Below are 24,964 nucleotides of genomic sequence, written 5' to 3'. Positions count from 1 at the left end.
TGACCAGGTTAATATTATTATTATTATGGGGAAGGAGACCTGCCTCCTCTCACTGACCAGGTTAATATTATTATTATTATGGGGAAGGGAGACCTGTCTCCTCTCACTGACCAGGTTAATATTATTATTATTATGGGGAAGGGAGACCTGTCTCCTCTCACTGACCAGGTTAATATTATTATTATTATGGGGGAAGGAGACCTGCCTCCTCTCACTGACCAGGTTAATATTATTATTATTATGGGGAAGGAGACCTGACTCCTCTCACTGACCAGGTTAATATTATTATTATTATGGGGAAGGAGACCTGCCTCACTGACCAGGTTAATATTATTATTATTATGGGGAAGGGAGACCTGTCTCACTGACCAGGTTAATATTATTATTATTATGGGGAAGGGAGACCTGTCTCCTCTCACTGACCAGGTTAATATTATTATTATTATGGGGAAGGGAGACCTGCCTCCTCTCACTGACCAGGTTAATATTATTATTATTATGGGGAAGGGAGACCTGCCTCCTCTCACTGACCAGGTTAATATTATTATTATTATGGGGAAGGGAGACCTGCCTCACTGACCAGGTTAATATTATTATTATTATGGGGAAGGGAGACCTGTCTCCTCTCACTGACCAGGTTAATATTATTATTATTATGGGGAAGGGAGACCTGTCTCCTCTCACTGACCAGGTTAATATTATTATTATTATGGGGAAGGGAGACCTGCCTCCTCTCACTGACCAGGTTAATATTATTATTATTATGGGGAAGGGAGACCTGCCTCCTCACTGACCAGGTTAATATTATTATTATTATGGGGAAGGGAGACCTGACCAGGTCCTCTCACTGACCAGGTTAATATTATTATTATTATGGGGAAGGGAGACCTGCCTCCTCTCACTGACCAGGTTAATATTATTATTATTATGGGGAAGGGAGACCTGCCTCCTCTCACTGACCAGGTTAATATTATTATTATTATGGGGAAGGGAGACCTGCCTCCTCTCACTGACCAGGTTAATATTATTATTATTATGGGGAAGGGAGACCTGCCTCACTGACCAGGTTAATATTATTATTATTATGGGGAAGGGAGACCTGTCTCCTCTCACTGACCAGGTTAATATTATTATTATTATGGGGAAGGGAGACCTGCCTCCTCTCACTGACCAGGTTAATATTATTATTATTATGGGGAAGGGAGACCTGCCTCCTCTCACTGACCAGGTTAATATTATTATTATTATGGGGAAGGGAGACCTGCCTCCCCTCACTGACCAGGTTAATATTATTATTATTATGGGGAAGGGAGACCTGTCTCCTCTCACTGACCAGGTTAATATTATTATTATTATGGGGAAGGGAGACCTGTCTCCTCTCACTGACCAGGTTAATATTATTATTATTATGGGGAAGGGAGACCTGTCTCCTCTCACTGACCAGGTTAATATTATTATTATGGGGAAGGGAGACCTGTCTCACTGACCAGGTTAATATTATTATTATTATGGGGAAGAGAGACCTGCCTCACTGACCAGGTTAATATTATTATTATTATTATGGGGAAGGGAGACCTGCCTCCTCTCACTGACCAGGTTAATATTATTATTATTATGGGGAAGGGAGACCTGTCTCCTCTCACTGACCAGGTTAATATTATTATTATTATGGGGAAGGGAGACCTGTCTCACTGACCAGGTTAATATTATTATTATTATGGGGAAGGGAGACCTGCCTCCTCTCACTGACCAGGTTAATATTATTATTATTATGGGGAAGGGAGACCTGCCTCCTCTCACTGACCAGGTTAATATTATTATTATTATGGGGAAGGGAGACCTGCCTCACTGACCAGGTTAATATTATTATTATTATGGGGAAGGGAGACCTGTCTCACTGACCAGGTTAATATTATTATTATTATGGGGAAGGGAGACCTGTCTCACTGACCAGGTTAATATTATTATTATTATGGGGAAGGGAGACCTGTCTCCTCTCACTGACCAGGTTAATATTATTATTATTATGGGGAAGGGAGACCTGTCTCACTGACCAGGTTAATATTGTTGTAATTTTATGATTCGTTTGAATATTTAACCTTTTTCATGGAGATCTGCTAACGTTGCGAAATTTCAGTAACTTTCCAATATTGTTCCAAAAACGGTCTCAGTTTGAGGATTCTCGTAATCAGCAGGGAACAAGCAGGAAGTCAGTAATCCTCCAACCAAGGTTTAGGTCTCAGTTTGAGGATTCTCGTAATCAGCAGGGAACAAGCAGGAAGTCAGTAATCCTCCAACCAAGGTTTAGGTCTCAGTTTGAGGATTCTCGTAATCAGCAGGGAACAAGCAGGAAGTCAGTAATCCTCCAACCAAGGTTTAGGTCTCAGTTTGAGGATTCTCGTAATCAGCAGGGAACAAGCAGGAAGTCAGTAATCCTCCAACCAAGGTTTAGGTCTCAGTTTGAGGATTCTCGTAATCAGCAGGGAACAAGCAGGAAGTCAGTAATCCTCCAACCAAGGTTTAGGTCTCAGTTTGAGGATTCTCGTAATCAGCAGGGAACAAGCAGGAAGTCAGTAATCCTCCAACCAAGGTTTAGGTCTCAGTTTGAGGATTCTCGTAATCAGCAGGGAACAAGCAGGAAGTCAGTAATCCTCCAACCAAGGTTTAGGTCTCAGTTTGAGGATTCTCGTAATCAGCAGGGAACAAGCAGGAAGTCAGTAATCCTCCAACCAAGGTTTAGGTCTCAGTTTGAGGATTCTCGAAATCAGCAGGGAACAAGCAGGAAGTCAGTAATCCTCCAACCAAGGTTTAGGTCTCAGTTTGAGGATTCTCGTAATCAGCAGGGAACAAGCAGGAAGTCAGTAATCCTCCAACCAAGGTTTAGGTCTCAGTTTGAGGATTCTCGTAATCAGCAGGGAACAAGCAGGAAGTCAGTAATCCTCCAACCAAGGTTTAGGTCTCAGTTTGAGGATTCTCGTAATCAGCAGGGAACAAGCAGGAAGTCAGTAATCCTCCAACCAAGGTTTAGGTCTCAGTTTGAGGATTCTCGAAATCAGCAGGGAACAAGCAGGAAGTCAGTAATCCTCCAACCAAGGTTTAGGTCTCAGTTTGAGGATTCTCGTAATCAGCAATTTCCTGGAATGTTGCAACCCAAAGTCCAGTAGACTACTGAACAGCTTCTACCCCCCAAAACAGTAGACTGCTGAACAGCTTCTACCCCCCAAAACAGTAGACCGCTGAACAGCTTCTACCCCCAAAACAGTAGACTGCTGAACAGCTTCTACCCCCAAAACAGTAGACTGTTGAACAGTTTCTACCCCCAAAACAGTAGACTGTTGAACAGCTTCTACCCCCAAAACAGTAGACTGCTGAATAGCTTCTACCCCCAAAACAGTAGACTGCTGAACAGCTTCTACCCCCGAAACAGAAGACTGCTGAACAGTTTCTACCCCCAAAACAGTAGACTGCTGAACAGCTTCTACCCCCAAAACAGTAGACTGTTGAACAGTTTCTACCCCCAAAACAGTAGACTGTTGAACAGCTTCTACCCCCAAAACAGTAGACTGCTGAATAGCTTCTACCCCCAAAACAGTAGACTGCTGAACAGCTTCTACCCCGAAACAGAAGACTGCTGAACAGCTTCTACCCCCCCCCCAAAACAGTAGACTGTTGAACAGCTTCTTCCCCCGAAACAGTAGACTGCTGAATAGCTTCTACCCCCAAAACAGTAGACTGCTGAACAGCTTCTACCCCCGAAACAGAAGACTGCTGAACAGCTTTTACCCCCAAAACAGTAGACTGTTGAACAGTTTCTACCCCCGAAACAGTAGACTACTGAACAGCTTTTACCCCCAAAACAGTAGACTGCTGAACAGTTTCTACCCCCAAAACAGAAGACTGTTGAACAGCTTCTACCCCCAACACAGAAGCTACCGCACGTTTCCGTGGTTACATCTAAAATCACAAAGGACCTGTAACACATCAAAAGCCAACCACACGTTGCCGTGGTTACGTCACCACAGAAGTGTAACAAGCTGTTTTACGTTGTTCTCTTTTTTTCAAAGGGGCGTGGTCGCTACATCCTGGTCATCTACGAGAGTCTGTTGAAGTATGCCCACACTGACCCCTGGAACAGACAGCTGCTACACCAGGTACAGACACACTGACCCCTGGTACAGACACACTGACACCAGGTACAGACACACTGACCCCTGGTACAGACACACTGACCCCTGGTACAGACACACTGACCCCTGGAACAGACACACTGACACCAGGTACAGACACACTGACCCCTGGTACAGACACACTGACCCCTGGTACAGACACACTGACCCCTGGTACAGACACACTGACACCAGGTACAGACACACTGACCCCTGGTACAGACACACTGACCCCTGGTACAGACACACTGACCCCTGGAACAGACACACTGACACCAGGTACAGACACACTGACCCCTGGTACAGACACACTGACCCCTGGTACAGACACACTGACCCCTGGTACAGACACACTGACACCAGGTACAGACACACTGACCCCTGGTACAGACACACTGACCCCTGGTACAGACACACTGACACCAGGTACAGACACACTGACCCCTGGTACAGACACACTGACCCCTGGTACAGACACACTGACCCCTGGTACAGACACACTGACACCAGGTACAGACACACTGACCCCTGGTACAGACACACTGACCCATGGTACAGACACACTGACCCCTGGAACAGACAGCTGTTACACCAAGTACAGACACACTGACCCCTGGAACAGACACACTGACCCCTGGTACAGACACACTGACCCCTGGAACAGACAGCTGTTACACCAGGTACAGACACACTGACCCCTGGTACAGACACACTGACCCCTGGAACAGACACACTGACCCCTGGAACAGACAGCTGTTATACCAGGTACAGACACACTGACCCCTGGTACAGACACACTGACCCCTGGAACAGACACACTGACCCCTGGTACAGACACACTGACCCCTGGAACAGACACACTGGCCCCTGGAACAGACACACTGACCCCTGGAACAGACACACTGACCCCTGGAACAGACACACTGACCCCTGGAACAGACACACTGACCCCTGGTACAGACAGCTGCTACACCAGGTACAGACACACTGACCCCTGGAACAGACACACTGACCCCTGGAACAGACACACTGACCCCTGGTACAGACACACTGACCCCTGGAACAGACACACTGACCCCTGGAACAGACACACTGACCCCTGGTACAGACACACTGATCCCTGGAACAGACACACTGACCCCTGGTACAGACACACTGACCCCTGGTACAGACACACTGACCCCTGGAACAGACAGCTGCTACACCAGGTACAGACACACTGACCCCTGGTACAGACACACTGACCCCTGGAACAGACACACTGACCCCTGGTACAGACACACTGACCCCTGGAACAGACACACTGACCCCTGGAACAGACAGCTGTTACACCAGGTACAGACACACTGACCCCTGGTACAGACACACTGATCCCTGGAACAGACACACTGACCCCTGGTACAGACACACTGACCCCTGGAACAGACACACTGACCCCTGGAACAGACAGCTGCTACACCAGGTACAGACACACTGACCCCTGGTACAGACACACTGACCCCTGGTACAGACAGCTGCTACACCAGGTACAGACACACTGACCCCTGGTACAGACACACTGACCCCTGGTACAGACACACTGACCCCTGGAACAGACACACTGACCCCTGGTACAGACAGCTGATACACCAGGTACACACACACTGAACCCTGTTACAGACACACTGACCCCTGGAACAGACACACTGACCCCTGGAACAGAGACACTGACCCCTGGTACAGACACACTGACCCCTGGAACAGACAGCTGTTACACCAGGTACAGACACACTGACCCCTGGAACAGACACACTGACCCCTGGTACAGACACACTGACCCCTGGAACAGACACACTGACCCCTGGAACAGACAGCTGTTACACCAGGTACAGACACACTGACCCCTGGTACAGACACACTGATCCCTGGAACAGACACACTGACCCCTGGTACAGACACACTGACCCCTGGAACAGACACACTGACCCCTGGAACAGACAGCTGCTACACCAGGTACAGACACACTGACCCCTGGTACAGACACACTGACCCCTGGTACAGACAGCTGCTACACCAGGTACAGACACACTGACCCCTGGTACAGACACACTGACCCCTGGTACAGACACACTGACCCCAGGTACAGACACACTGACCCCTGGTACAGACAGCTGATACACCAGGTACAGACACACTGACCCCTGGTACAGACAGCTGTTACACCAAGTACAGACACTCTGACCCCTGGAACAGACACACTGACCCCTGGAACAGACACACTGACCCCTGGAACAGAGACACTGACCCCTGGTACAGACACACTGACCCCTGGAACAGACAGCTGTTACACCAGGTACAGACACACTGACCCCTGGAACAGACACACTGACCCCTGGAACAGACACACTGACCCCAGGTACAGACACACTGACCCCTGGAACAGACACACTGACCCCTGGTACAGACACACTGACCCCAGGTACAGACACAATGACCCCTGGAACAGACAGCTGCTACACCAGGTACAGACACACTGACCCCTGGTACAGACACACTGACCCCTGGAACAGACACACTGACCCCTGGAACAGACAGCTGCTACACCAGGTACAGACACACTGACCCCTGGAACAGACAGCTGTTACACCAGGTACAGACACACTGACCCCTGGCACAGACAGCTGCTACACCAGGTACAGACACACTGACCCCTGGAACAGACACACTGACCCCTGGTACAGACACACTGACCCCTGGTACAGACACACTGACCCCTGGAACAGACACACTGATCCCTGGTACAGACACACTGACCCCTGGTACAGACACACTGACCCCTGGAACAGACACACTGACCCCTGGTACAGACACACTGACCCCTGGAACAGACACACTGACCCCTGGAACAGACACACTGACCCCTGGAACAGACACACTGACCCCTGGAACAGACACACTGACCCCTGGTACAGACACACTGACCCCTGGAACAGACACACTGACCCCTGGTACAGACACACTGACCCCTGGAACAGACCCACTGACCCCTGGAACAGACACACTGACCCCTGGTACAAACACACTGACCCCTGGAACAGACACACTGACCCCTGGTACAGACACACTGACCCCTGGTACAGACACACTGACCGCTGGTACAGACACACTGACCCCTGGAACAGACACACTGACCCCTGGAACAGACACACTGACCCCTGGTACAGACACACTGACCCCTGGAACAGACACACTGACCCCTGGAACAGACACACTGACCCCTGGTACAGACAGCTGCTACACCAGGTACAGACACACTGACCCCTGGAACAGACACACTGACCCCTGGAACAGACACACTGACCCCTGGTACAGACACACTGACCCCTGGAACAGACACACTGACCCCTGGAACAGACACACTGACCCCTGGAACAGACACACTGACCCCTGGAACAGACACACTGACCCCTGGTACAGACACACTGATCCCTGGAACAGACACACTGACCCCTGGTACAGACACACTGACCCCTGGTACAGACACACTGACCCCTGGAACAGACAGCTGCTACACCAGGTACAGACACACTGACCCCTGGTACAGACACACTGACCCCTGGTACAGACACACTGACCCCTGGTACAGACACACTGACCCCTGGAACAGACACACTGACCCCTGGAACAGACAGCTGTTACACCAGGTACAGACACACTGACCCCTGGTACAGACACACTGATCCCTGGAACAGACACACTGACCCCTGGTACAGACACACTGACCCCTGGAACAGACACACTGACCCCTGGAACAGACAGCTGCTACACCAGGTACAGACACACTGACCCCTGGTACAGACACACTGACCCCTGGAACAGAGACACTGACCCCTGGTACAGACACACTGACCCCTGGAACAGACAGCTGTTACACCAGGTACAGACACACTGACCCCTGGAACAGACACACTGACCCCTGGTACAGACACACTGACCCCTGGAACAGACACACTGACCCCTGGAACAGACACACTGACCCCTGGTACAGACACACTGACCCCTGGTACAGACACACTGACCCCTGGAACAGACACACTGACCCCTGGTACAGACACACTGACCCCTGGAACAGACACACTGACCCCTGGAACAGACAGCTGCTACACCAGGTACAGACACACTGACCCCTGGTACAGACACACTGACCCCTGGTACAGACAGCTGCTACACCAGGTACAGACACACTGACCCCTGGTACAGACACACTGACCCCTGGTACAGACACACTGACCCCTGGAACAGACACACTGACCCCTGGTACAGACAGCTGATACACCAGGTACAGACACACTGACCCCTGGTACAGACAGCTGTTACACCAAGTACAGACACACTGACCCCTGGAACAGACACACTGACCCCTGGAACAGACACACTGACCCCTGGAACAGAGACTCTGACCCCTGGTACAGACACACTGACCCCTGGAACAGACAGCTGTTACACCAGGTACAGACACACTGACCCCTGGAACAGACACACTGACCCCTGGAACAGACACACTGACCCCAGGTACAGACACACTGACCCCTGGAACAGACACACTGACCCCTGGTACAGACACACAGACACACTGACCCCAGGACCCCAGGTACAGACACACTGACCCCTGGAACAGACAGCTGCTACACCAGGTACAGACACACTGACCCCTGGTACAGACACACTGACCCCTGGAACAGACACACTGACCCCTGGAACAGACAGCTGCTACACCAGGTACAGACACACTGACCCCTGGAACAGACAGCTGTTACACCAGGTACAGACACACTGACCCCTGGCACAGACAGCTGCTACACCAGGTACAGACACACTGACCCCTGGAACAGACACACTGACCCCTGGTACAGACACACTGACCCCTGGTACAGACACACTGACCCCTGGAACAGACACACTGATCCCTGGTACAGACACACTGACCCCTGGTACAGACACACTGACCCCTGGAACAGACACACTGACCCCTGGTACAGACACACTGACCCCTGGAACAGACACACTGACCCCTGGAACAGACACACTGACCCCTGGAACAGACACACTGACCCCTGGAACAGACACACTGACCCCTGGAACAGACACACTGACCCCTGGAACAGACACACTGACCCCTGGTACAGACCCACTGACCCCTGGAACAGACCCACTGACCCCTGGAACAGACACACTGACCCCTGGTACAGACACACTGACCCCTGGAACAGACACACTGACCCCTGGTACAGACACACTGACCCCTGGTACAGACACACTGACCCCTGGAACAGACACACTGACCCCTGGAACAGACACACTGACCCCTGGAACAGACACACTGACCCCTGGTTCAGACACACTGACCCCTGGAACAGACACACTGACCCCAGGAACAGACACACTGACCCCTCGAACAGACACACTGACCCCTGGAACAGACACACTGACCCCAGGAACAGACACACTGACCCCTGGTACAGACACACTGACCCCAGGAACAGACACACTGACCCCTGGAACAGACACACTGACCCCTGGTACAGACAGCTGCTACACCAGGTACAGACACACTGACCCCTGGTACAGACACACTGACCCCTGGTACAGACACACTGACCCCTGGAACAGACACACTGACCCCTGGTACAGACAGCTGATACACCAGGTACAGACACACTGACCCCTGGTACAGACAGCTGTTACACCAAGTACAGACACACTGACCCCTGGAACAGACACACTGACCCCTGGAACAGACACACTGACCCCTGGAACAGAGACTCTGACCCCTGGTACAGACACACTGACCCCTGGAACAGACAGCTGTTACACCAGGTACAGACACACTGACCCCTGGAACAGACACACTGACCCCTGGAACAGACACACTGACCCCAGGTACAGACACACTGACCCCTGGAACAGACACACTGACCCCTGGTACAGACACACTGACCCCAGGTACAGACACACTGACCCCTGGAACAGACAGCTGCTACACCAGGTACAGACACACTGACCCCTGGTACAGACACACTGACCCCTGGAACAGACACACTGACCCCTGGAACAGACACACAGACACACTGACCCCTGGAACAGACACTGACCCCTGGAACAGACACACTGACCCCTGGCACACACCACAGACACACTGACCCCTGGAACAGACAGACACAGACACACTGACCCCTGGAACAGACACACTGACCCCTGGAACAGACACACTGACCCCTGGAACAGACACACTGACCCCTGGTACAGACACACTGACCCCTGGAACAGACACACTGACCCCTGGTACAGACACACTGACCCCTGGAACAGACACACTGACCCCTGGAACAGACACACTGACCCCTGGAACAGACACACTGACCCCTGGAACAGACACACTGACCCCTGGAACAGACACACTGACCCCTGGTACAGACACACTGACCCCTGGAACAGACACACCCCTGGTGACCCCTGGTACAGACACACTGACCCCTGGACAGACACACTGACCCCTGGTAACAGACACACTGACCCCTGGAACAGACACACTGACCCCTGGTACAGACACACTGACCCCTGGAACAGACACACTGACCCCTGGAACAGACACACTGACCCCTGGAACAGACACACTGACCCCTGGAACAGACACACTGACCCCTGGAACAGACACACTGACCCCTGGAACAGACACACTGACCCCTGGAACAGACACACTGACCCCTGGAACAGACACACTGACCCCTGGAACAGACACACTGACCCCTGGAACAGACACACTGACCCCTGGTACAGACACACTGACCCCTGGAACAGACACACTGACCCCTGGAACAGACACACTGACCCCTGGAACAGACACACTGACCCCTGGAACAGACACACTGACCCCTGGAACAGACACAACAGACACACTGACCCCTGGAACAGACACACTGACCCCTGGTACAGACACACTGACCCCTGGAACAGACACACTGACCCCTGGAACAGACACACTGACCCCTGGAACAGACACACTGACCCCTGGAACAGACACACTGACCCCTGGAACAGACACACTGACCCCAGGTACAGACACACTGACCCCTGGAACAGACACACTGACCCCTGGAACAGACACACTGACCCCTGGAACAGACACACTGACCCCTGGAACAGACACACTGACCCCTGGTACAGACACACTGACCCCTGGAACAGACACACTGACCCCTGGAACAGACACACTGACCCCTGGAACAGACACACTGACCCCTGGAACAGACACACTGACCCTGGAACAGACACACTGACCCCTGGAACAGACACACTGACCCCTGGAACCCACTGGGAACAGACACACTGACCCCTGGAACAGACACACTGACCCCTGACCCCTGAACAGACACAGACCCTGGACACACACTGACCCCTGGAACAGACACACTGACCCTGGAACAGACACACTGACCCCCTGGTACAGACACACTGACCCCTGGAACAGACACACTGACCCCTGGAACAGACACACTGACCCCTGGAACAGACACACTGACCCCTGGAACAGACACACTGACCCCTGGAACAGACACACTGACCCCTGGAACAGACACACTGACCCCTGGAACAGACACACTGACCCCTGGAACAGACACACTGACCCCTGGAACAGACACACTGACCCCTGGAACAGACACACTGACCCCTGGAACAGACACACTGACCCCTGGAACAGACACACTGACCCCTGGAACAGACACACTGACCCCCCTGGAACAGACACACTGACCCCTGGAACAGACACACTGACCCCTGGTACAGACACACTGACCCCTGGAACAGACACACTGAACCCCTGGAACAGACACACTGACCCCTGGAACAGACACACTGACCCCTGGAACAGACACACTGACCCCTGGTGACACCCTGGAACAGACACACTGACCCCTGGTACAGACACACTGACCCCTGGAACAGACACACTGACCCCTGGAACAGACACACTGACCCCCCTGGAACAGACACACTGACCCCTGGAACAGACACACTGACCCCTGGTACAGACACACTGACCCCTGGAACAGACACACTGACCCCTGGAACAGACACACTGACCCCTGGAACAGACACACTGACCCCTGGAACAGACACACTGACCCCTGGAACAGACACACTGACCCCTGGAACAGACACACTGACCCCTGGAACAGACACACTGACCCTGGAACAGACACACTGACCCCTGGAACAGAACAGACAGACACACTGACCCCTGGAACAGACACACTGACCCCTGGAACAGACACACTGACCCCTGGAACAGACACACTGACCCCTGGTACAGACACACTGACCCTGGAACAGACACACTGACCCCTGGTACAGACACACTGACCCCCCTGGAACAGACACACTGACCCCTGGAACAGACACACTGACCCCTGGAACAGACACACTGACCCCTGGAACAGACACACTGACCCCTGGAACAGACACACTGATCCCTGGAACAGACACACTGACCCCTGGAACAGACACACTGACCCCTGGTACAGACCCACTGACCCCTGGTACAGACACACTGACCCCAGGAACAGACAGCTGCTACACCAGGTACAGACACACTGATCCCTGGAACAGACACACTGACCCCTGGTACAGACACACTGACCCCTGGAACAGACACACTGACCCCTGGAACAGACACACTGACCCCTGGAACAGACACACTGACCCCTGGTACAGACACACTGACCCCTGGTACAGACACACTGACCCCTGGAACAGACACACTGACCCCTGGAACAGACACACTGACCCCTGGAACAGACACACTGACCCCTGGAACAGACACACTGACCCCTGGTACAGACACACTGACCCCTGGAACAGACACACTGACCCCTGGTACAGACACACTGACCCCTGGAACAGACACACTGACCCCTGGAACAGACACACTGACCCCTGGAACAGACACACTGACCCCTGGAACAGACACACTGACCCCTGGTACAGACACACTGACCCCTGGAACAGACACACTGACCCCTGGAACAGACACACTGACCCCTGGAACAGACACACTGACCCCTGGAACAGACACACTGACCCCTGGAACAGACACACTGACCCCTGGAACAGACACACTGACCCCTGGTACAGACACACTGACCCCTGGAACAGACACACTGACCCCTGGTACAGACACACTGACCCCTGGAACAGACACACTGACCCCTGGAACAGACACACTGACCCCTGGAACAGACACACTGACCCCTGGAACAGACACACTGACCCCTGGAACAGACACACTGACAGACACACTGACCCCTGGTACAGACACACTGACCCCTGGAACAGACACACTGACCCCTGGAACAGACACACTGACCCCTGGAACAGACACACTGACCCCTGGAACAGACACACTGACCCCTGGAACAGACACACTGACCCCTGGTACAGACACACTGACCCCTGGAACAGACACACTGACCCCTGGTACAGACACACTGACCCCTGGAACAGACCCACTGACCCCTGGAACAGACACACTGACCCCTGGAACAGACACACTGACCCCTGGAACAGACACACTGACCCCTGGTGGAACAGACACACTGACCCCTGGAACAGACACACTGACCCCTGGAACAGACACACTGACCCCTGGAACAGACACACTGACCCCTGGAACAGACACACTGACCCCTGGAACAGACACACTGATCCCTGGAACAGACACACTGACCCCTGGAACAGACACACTGACCCCTGGTACAGACCCACTGACCCCTGGTACAGACACACTGACCCCAGGAACAGACAGCTGCTACACCAGGTACAGACACACTGATCCCTGGAACAGACACACTGACCCCTGGTACAGACACACTGACCCCTGGAACAGACACACTGACCCCTGGAACAGACACACTGACCCCTGGAACAGACACACTGACCCCTGGTACAGACACACTGACCCCTACAGACACACTGACCCCTGGAACAGACACACTGACCCCTGGAACAGACACACTGACCCCTGACTGACCCCTGGTACAGACACACTGACCCCTGGAACAGACACACTGACCCCTGGAACAGACACACTGACCCCTGGAACAGACACACTGACCCCTGGAACAGACACACTGACCCCTGGAACAGACACACTGACCCCTGGAACAGACACACTGACCCCTGGAACAGACACACTGACCCCTGGAACAGACACACTGACCCCTGGAACAGACACACTGACCCCTGGTACAGACACACTGACCCCTGGAACAGACACACTGACCCCTGGAACAGACACACTGACCCCTGGTACAGACACACTGACCCCTGGAACAGACACACTGACCCCTGGAACAGACACACTGACCCCTGGAACAGACACACTGACCCCTGGAACAGACACACTGACCCCTGGAACAGACACACTGACCCCTGGAACAGACACACTGATCCCTGGAACAGACACACTGACCCCTGGAACAGACACACTGACCCCTGGTACAGACCCACTGACCCCTGGTACAGACACACTGACCCCTGGAACAGACAGCTGCTACACCAGGTACAGACACACTGATCCCTGGAACAGACACACTGACCCCTGGTACAGACACACTGACCCCTGGAACAGACACACTGACCCCTGGAACAGACACACTGACCCCTGGAACAGACACACTGACCCCTGGTAACAGACACACTGACCCCTGGAACAGACACACTGACCCCTGGTACAGACACACTGACCCCTGGAACAGACACACTGACCCCTGGTACAGACACACTGACCCCTGGAACAGACACACTGACCCCTGGAACAGACACACTGACCCCTGGAACAGACACACTGACCCCTGGAACAGACACACTGACCCCTGGAACAGACACACTGACCCCTGGAACAGACACACTGACCCCTGGTACAGACACACTGACCCCTGGAACAGACACACTGACCCCTGGAACAGACACACTGACCCCTGGAACAGACACACTGACCCCTGGAACAGACACACTGACCCCTGGAACAGACACACTGACCCCTGGAACAGACACACTGACCCCTGGAACAGACACACTGACCCCTGGAACAGACACACACACTGACCCCTGGTACAGACACACTGACCCCTGGAACAGACACACTGACCCCTGGAACAGACACACTGACCCCTGGAACAGACACACTGACCCCTGGAACAGACACACTGACCCCTGGAACAGACACACTGACCCCTGGAACAGACACACTGACCCCTGGTACAGACACACTGACCCCTGGTACAGACACACTGACCCCTGGAACAGACACACTGACCCCTGGAACAGACACACTGACCCCTGGAACAGACACACTGACCCCTGGAACAGACACACTGACCCCTGGAACAGACACACTGACCCCTGGAACAGACACACTGACCCCTGGACCACACTGACCCCTGGAACAGACACACTGACCCCTGGTACAGACACACTGGAACAGACCCCCCTGGAACAGACACACTGACCCCTGGACAGACACACTGACCCCTGGAACAGACACACTGACCCCTGGAACAGACACACTGACCCCTGGAACAGACACACTGACCCCTGGAACAGACACACTGACCCCTGAACAGACACACTGACCCCTGGTACAGACACACTGACCCCTGGAACAGACACACTGACCCCTGGAACAGACACACTGACCCCTGGAACAGACACACTGACCCCTGGAACAGACACACTGACCCCTGGTACAGACACACTGACCCCTGGAACAGACACACTGACCCCAGGAACAGACACACTGACCCCTGGAACAGACACACTGACCCCAGACACACTGAACAGACACACTGACCCCTGGAACAGACACACTGACCCCTGGAACAGACACACTGACCCCTGGAACAGACACACTGACCCCTGGAACAGACACAGACACACTGACCCCTGGAACAGACACACTGACCCCTGGAACAGACACACTGACCCCTGGAACAGACACACTGATCCCTGGAACAGACACACTGACCCCCCTGGAACAGACACACTGACCCCTGGTACAGACCCACTGACCCCTGGTACAGACACACTGACCCCAGGAACAGACAGCTGCTACCCAGGAACAGACACACTGATCCCTGGAACAGACACACTGACCCCTGGTACAGACACACTGACCCCTGGAACAGACACACTGACCCCTGGAACAGACACACTGACCCCTGGAACAGACACACTGACCCCTGGTACAGACACACTGACCCCTGGAACAGACACACTGACCCCTGGAACAGACACACTGACCCCTGGAACAGACACACTGACCCCTGGTACAGACACACCCCTGAACAGACACACTCCCTGGAACAGACACACTGACCCCTGGTACAGACACACTGACCCCTGGAACAGACACACTGACCCCTGGAACAGACACACTGACCCCTGGAACAGACACACTGACCCCTGGAACAGACACACTGACCCCTGGTACAGACACACTGACCCCTGGTACAGACACACTGACCCCTGGAACAGACACACTGACCCCTGGAACAGACACACTGACCCCTGGAACAGACCCTGGAACACTGACCCCTGGTACAGACACACTGACCCCTGGAACAGACACACTGACCCCAGGAACAGACACACTGACCCCTGGAACAGACACACTGACCCCTGGAACAGACACACTGACCCCAGGAACAGACACACTGACCCCTGGTACAGACACACTGACCCCTGGAACAGACACACTGACCCCTGGAACAGACACACTGACCCCTGGAACAGACACACTGACCCCAGACACACTGAACAGACACACTGACCCCTGGAACAGACACACTGACCCCTGGAACAGACACACTGACCCCTGGAACAGACACACTGACCCCTGGAACAGACACACTGACCCCTGGTACAGACCCACTGACCCCTGGTACAGACACACTGACCCCAGGAACAGACAGCTGCTACACCAGGTACAGACACACTGATCCCTGGAACAGACACACTGACCCCTGGTACAGACACACTGACCCCTGGAACAGACACACTGACCCCTGGAACAGACACACTGACCCCTGGAACAGACACACTGACACCTGGTACAGACACACTGACCCCTGGAACAGACACACTGACCCCTGGAACAGACACACTGACCCCCCTGGAACAGACACACTGACCCCTGGTACAGACACACTGATCCCTGGAACAGACACACTGACCCCTGGAACAGACACACTGACCCCTGGAACAGACACACTGACCCCTGGAACAGACACACTGACCCTGGTACAGACACACTGACCCCTGGAACAGACACACTGACCCCTGGAACAGACACACTGACCCCTGGAACAGACACACTGACCCCCTGGAACAGACACACTGACCCCTGGAACAGACACACTGACCCCTGGTACAGACACACTGACCCCTGGAACAGACACACTGACCCCTGGAACAGACACACTGACCCCTGGAACAGACACACTGACCCCTGGAACAGACACACTGACCCCTGACCCCTGGAACAGACACACTGACCCCTGGAACACCCCTGACAGACACTGACCCCTGGAACAGACACACTGACCCCTGGAACAGACAACAGACTGACCCCTGGAACAGACACACTGACCCCTGGAACAGACACACTGACCCCTGGAACAGACACACTGACCCCTGGAACAGACACACTGACCCCTGGAACAGACACACTGACCCCTGGAACAGACACACTGACCCCTGGAACAGACACACTGACCCCTGGTACAGACACTGACCCCTGGAACAGACACACTGACCCTGGAACAGACACACTGACCCCTGGAACAGACACACTGACCCCTGGAACAGACACACTGACCCCTGGAACAGACACACTGACCCCTGGAACAGACACACTGACCCCTGGAACAGACACACTGACCCCTGGAACAGACACACTGACCCCTGGAACAGACACACTGACCCCTGGAACAGACACACTGACCCCTGGTACAGACACACTGACCCCTGGAACAGACACACTGACCCCTGGAACAGACACACTGACCCCTGGAACAGACACACTGACCCCTGGAACAGACACACCCCTGGACCCTGACCCCTGGAACAGACACACTGACCCCTGGAACAGACACACTGACCCCTGGAACAGACACACTGACCCCTGGAACAGACACACTGACCCCTGGAACAGACACACTGACCCCTGGAACAGACACACTGACCCCTGGAACAGACACACTGACCCCTGGAAGACAGACCCCTGGAACAGACACACTGACCCCTGGTACAGACACACTGACCCCTGGAACAGACACACTGACCCCTGGTACACACACTGACCCCTGGAACAGACACACTGACCCCTGGAACCCTGGTACAGACACACTGACCCCTGGAACAGACACACTGACCCCTGGAACAGACACACTGACCCCTGGAACAGACACACTGACCCCTGGAACAGACACACTGACCCCTGGTACAGACACACTGACCCCTGGAACAGACACACTGACCCCAGGAACAGACACACTGACCCCTGGAACAGACACACTGACCCCTGGAACAGACACACTGACCCCTGGAACAGACACACTGACCCCTGGAACAGACACACTGACCCCTGGAACAGACACACTGACCCCTGGAACAGACACACTGATCCCTGGAACAGACACACTGACCCCTGGAACAGACACCCCCTGGTACAGACACACTGACCCCTGGTACAGACACACTGACCCCGGGAACAGACAGCTGCTACACCTGGTACAGACACACTGACCCTGGAACAGACACACTGACCCCTGGTACAGACACACTGACCCCTGGAACAGACACACTGACCCCTGGAACAGACACACTGACCCCTGGAACAGACACACTGACCCTGGTACAGACACACTGACCCCTGGAACAGACACACTGACCCCTGGAACAGACACACTGACCCCTGGAACAGACACACTGACCCCTGGTACAGACACACTGACCCCTGGAACAGACACACTGACCCCTGGTACAGACACACTGACCCCTGGAACAGACACACTGACCCCTGGAACAGACACACTGACCCCTGGAACAGACACACTGACCCCTGGAACAGACACACTGACCCCTGGAACAGACACACTGACCCCTGGTACAGACACACTGACCCCTGGAACAGACACACTGACCCCTGGAACAGACACACTGACCCCTGGACACAGACACACACTGACCCCTGGAACAGACACACTGACCCCTGGAACAGACACACTGACCCCTGGAACAGACACACTGACCCCTGGAACAGACACACTGACCCCTGGAACAGACACACCCCTGACCCCCCCTGGAACAGACACACTGACCCCTGGAACAGACCCACTGACCCCTGGTACAGACACACTGACCCCAGGAACAGACAGCTGCTACACCAGGTACAGACACACTGACCCCTGGAACAGACACACTGACCCCTGGTACAGACACACTGACCCCTGGAACAGACACACAGACACACTGACCCCTGGAACAGACACACTGACCCCTGGAACAGACACACTGACACCTGGTACAGACACACTGACCCCTGGAACAGACACACTGACCCCTGGAACAGACACACTGACCCCTGGAACAGACACACTGACCCCTGGTACAGACACACTGACCCCTGGAACAGACACACTGACCCCTGGTACTGACACACTGACCCCTGGAACAGACACACTGACCCCTGGAACAGACACACTGACCCCTGGAACAGACACACTGACCCCTGGAACAGACACACTGACCCCTGGAACAGACACACTGATCCCTGGTACAGACACACTGACCCCTGGACAGACACACTGACCCCTGGAACAGACACACTGACCCCTGGTACAGACACACTGACCCCTGGAACAGACACACTGACCCCTGGAACAGACACACTGACCCCTGGAACAGACACACTGACCCCTGGTACAGACACACTGACCCCTGGAACAGACACACTGACCCCAGGAACAGACACACTGACCCCTGGAACAGACACACTGACCCCTGGAACAGACACACTGACCCCTGGAACAGACACACTGACCCCTGGTACAGACACACTGACCCCTGGAACAGACACACTGACCCCTGGAACAGACACACTGACCCCTGGAACAGACACACTGACCCCTGGAACAGACACACTGACCCCTGGTACAGACACACTGACCCCTGGAACAGACACACTGACCCCTGGAACAGACACACTGACCCCTGGAACAGACACACTGACCCCTGGAACAGACACACTGACCCCTGGAACAGACACACTGACCCCTGGAACAGACACACTGACCCCTGGTACAGACACACTGACCCCTGGAACAGACACACTGACCCCTGGAACAGACACACTGACCCCTGGAACAGACACACTGACCCCTGGAACAGACACACTGACCCCAGGAACAGACACACTGACCCCTGGTACAGAGACACTGACCCCAGGAACAGACACACTGACCCCTGGAACAGACACACTGACCCCTGGAACAGACACACTGACCCCTGGAACAGACACACTGACCCCTGGAACAGACACACTGACCCCTGGAACAGACACACTGACCCCTGGAACAGACAGCTGCTACACCAGGTACAGACACACTGATCCCTGGAACAGACACACTGACCCCTGGTACAGACACACTGACCCCTGGAACAGACACACTGACCCCTGGAACAGACAGCTGCTACACCAGGTACAGACACACTGACCCCTGGTACAGACACACTGACCCCTGGAACAGACACACTGACCCCTGGAACAGACACACTGACCCCTGGAACAGACACACTGACCCCTGGAACAGACACACTGACCCCTGGAACAGACTCACTGACCCCTGGAACAGACACACTGACCCCTGGAACAGACACACTGACCCCTGGTACAGACACACTGACCCCTGGAACAGACACACTGACCCCTGGTACAGACACACTGACCCCTGGAACAGACCCACTGACCCCTGGAACAGACACACTGACCCTGGTACAGACACACTGACCCCTGGAACAGACACACTGACCCCTGGTACAGACACACTGACCCCTGGTACAGACACACTGACCCCTGGAACAGACACACTGACCCCTGGAACAGACACACTGACCCCTGGAACAGACACACTGACCCCTGGTACAGACTCACTGACCCCTGGAACAGACACACTGACCCCAGGAACAGACACACTGACCCCTGGAACAGACACACTGACCCCTGGAACAGACACACTGACCCCAGGAACAGACACACTGACCCCTGGTACAGACACACTGACCCCTGGAACAGACACACTGACCCCTGGAACAGACACACTGATCCCTGGAACAGACACACTGACCCCTGGAACAGACACACTGACCCCTGGTACAGACCCACTGACCCCTGGTACAGACACACTGACCCCAGGAACAGACAGCTGCTACACCAGGTACAGACACACTGATCCCTGGAACAGACACACTGACCCCTGGTACAGACACACTGACCCCTGGAACAGACACACTGACCCCTGGAACAGACACACTGACCCCTGGAACAGACACACTGACACCTGGTACAGACACACTGACCCCTGGAACAGACACACTGACCCCTGGAACAGACACACTGACCCCTGGAACAGACACACTGACCCCTGGTACAGACACACTGACCCCTGGAACAGACACACTGACCCCTGGTACTGACACACTGACCCCTGGAACAGACACACTGACCCCTGGAACAGACACACTGACCCCTGGAACAGACACACTGACCCCTGGAACAGACACACTGACCCCTGGAACAGACACACTGATCCCTGGTACAGACACACTTACCCCTGGTACAGACACACTGACCCCTGGAACAGACACACTGACCCCTGGTACAGACACACTGACCCCTGGAACAGACACACTGACCCCTGGAACAGACACACTGACCCCTGGAACAGACACACTGACCCCTGGTACAGACACACTGACCCCTGGAACAGACACACTGACCCCAGGAACAGCACACTGACCCCTGGAACAGACACACTGACCCCTGGAACAGACACACTGACCCCTGGAACAGACACACTGACCCCTGGTACAGACACACTGACCCCTGGAACAGACACACTGACCCCTGGTACAGACACACTGACCCCTGGAACAGACACACTGACCCCTGGAACAGACACACTGACCCCTGGTACAGACACACTGACCCCTGGAACAGACACACTGACCCCTGGTACAGACACACTGACCCCTGGTACAGACACACTGACCCCTGGAACAGACACACTGACCCCTGGAACAGACACACTGACCCCTGGAACAGACACACTGACCCCTGGTACAGACACACTGACCCCTGGAACAGACACACTGACCCCAGGAACAGACACACTGACCCCTGGAACAGACACACTGACCCCTGGAACAGACACACTGACCCCAGGAACAGACACACTGACCCCTGGTACAGAGACACTGACCCCAGGAACAGACACACTGACCCCTGGAACAGACACACTGACCCCTGGAACAGACACACTGACCCCTGGAACAGACACACTGACCCCTGGAACAGACACACTGACCCCTGGAACAGACACACTGACCCCTGGAACAGACAGCTGCTACACCAGGTACAGACACACTGATCCCTGGAACAGACACACTGACCCCTGGTACAGACACACTGACCCCTGGAACAGACACACTGACCCCTGGAACAGACAGCTGCTACACCAGGTACAGACACACTGACCCCTGGTACAGACACACTGACCCCTGGTACAGACAGCTGCTACACCAGGTACAGACACACTGACCCCTGGTACAGACACACTGACCCCTGGTACAGACACACTGACCCCTGGAACAGACACACTGACCCCTGGTACAGACAGCTGATACACCAGGTACAGACACACTGAACCCTGGTACAGACACACTGACCCCTGGAACAGACACACTGACCCCTGGAACAGAGAAACTGACCCCTGGTACAGACACACTGACCCCTGGAACAGACAGCTGTTACACCAGGTACAGACATACTGACCCCTGGAACAGACACACTGACCCCTGGAACAGACACACTGACCCCAGGTACAGACACACTGACCCCTGGAACAGACACACTGACCCCTGGAACAGACACACTGACCCCTGGAACAGACACACTGACCCCTGGAACAGACACACTGATCCCTGGAACAGACACACTGACCCCTGGAACAGACACACTGACCCCTGGTACAGACCCACTGACCCCTGGTACAGACACACTGACCCCAGGAACAGACAGCTGCTACACCAGGTACAGACACACTGATCCCTGGAACAGACACACTGACCCCTGGTACAGACACACTGACCCCTGGAACAGACACACTGACCCCTGGAACAGACACACTGACCCCTGGAACAGACACACTGACCCTGGAACAGACACACTGACCCCTGGAACAGACACACTGATCCCTGGTACAGACACACTGACCCCTGGTACAGACACACTGACCCCTGGAACAGACACACTGACCCCTGGTACAGACACACTGACCCCTGGAACAGACACACTGACCCCTGGAACAGACACACTGACCCCTGGAACAGACACACTGACCCCTGGAACAGACACACTGACCCCTGGTACAGACACACTGACCCCTGGTACAGACACACTGACCCCTGGTACAGACCCTGACCCCTGGAACAGACACACTGACCCCTGGAACAGACACACAGACACACTGACCCCTGGTACAGACACACTGACCCCTGGTACAGACACACTGACCCCTGGAACAGACACACTGACCCCTGGAACAGACACACTGACCCCAGGAACAGACAACACTGACCCCTGGAACAGACACACTGACCCCTGGAACAGACACACTGACCCCAGGAACAGACACACAGACCCCTGGTACAGACACACTGACCCCAGGAACAGACACACTGACCCCTGGAACAGACACACTGACCCCTGGAACAGACACACTGACCCCTGGAACAGACACACTGACCCCTGGAACAGACAGGTGCTACACCAGGTACAGACACACTGATCCCTGGAACAGACACACTGACCCCTGGTACAGACACACTGACCCCTGGAACAGACACACTGACCCCTGGAACAGACAGCTGCTACACCAGGTACAGACACACTGACCCCTGGTACAGACACACTGACCCCTGGTACAGACAGCTGCTACACCAGGTACAGACACACTGACCCCTGGTACAGACACACTGACCCCTGGTACAGACACACTGACCCCTGGAACAGACACACTGACCCCTGGAACAGACACACTGACCCCTGGTACAGACAGCTGATACACCAGGTACAGACACACTGAACCCTGGAACAGACACACTGACCCCTGGAACAGACACACTGATCCCTGGAACAGACACACTGACCCCTGGAACAGACACACTGACCCCTGGTACAGACCCACTGACCCCTGGTACAGACACACTGACCCCAGGAACAGACAGCTGCTACACCAGGTACAGACACACTGATCCCTGGAACAGACACACTGACCCCTGGTACAGACACACTGACCCCTGGAACAGACACACTGACCCCTGGAACAGACACACTGACCCCTGGAACAGACACACTGACCCCTGGAACAGACACACTGACACCTGGTACAGACACACTGACCCCTGGAACAGACAGCTGATAC

At 54.5% G+C, this 24,964-nt stretch overlaps 1 protein-coding gene across 1 annotated transcript in view; it reads left to right on the top strand.

Annotated features, from left to right (window-relative positions):
• Positions 1-24,964, top strand: part of LOC135568538 (bifunctional heparan sulfate N-deacetylase/N-sulfotransferase 4-like) — a 66,539-nt gene that overhangs the window by 31,501 nt on the left and 10,074 nt on the right. The window contains exon 3 of the mRNA XM_065015332.1: positions 4,065-4,151. Within this exon, the coding sequence (XP_064871404.1) occupies positions 4,065-4,151 (87 nt within the window). The remainder of the gene's footprint in view (positions 1-4,064; positions 4,152-24,964) is intronic.

Source organism: Oncorhynchus nerka, unplaced genomic scaffold, assembly GCF_034236695.1.
Source record: "Oncorhynchus nerka isolate Pitt River unplaced genomic scaffold, Oner_Uvic_2.0 unplaced_scaffold_1506, whole genome shotgun sequence".
Taxonomy (NCBI): Eukaryota; Metazoa; Chordata; class Actinopteri; order Salmoniformes; family Salmonidae; genus Oncorhynchus; species Oncorhynchus nerka.
This window is presented reverse-complemented; position numbering and strand designations above follow the sequence as displayed.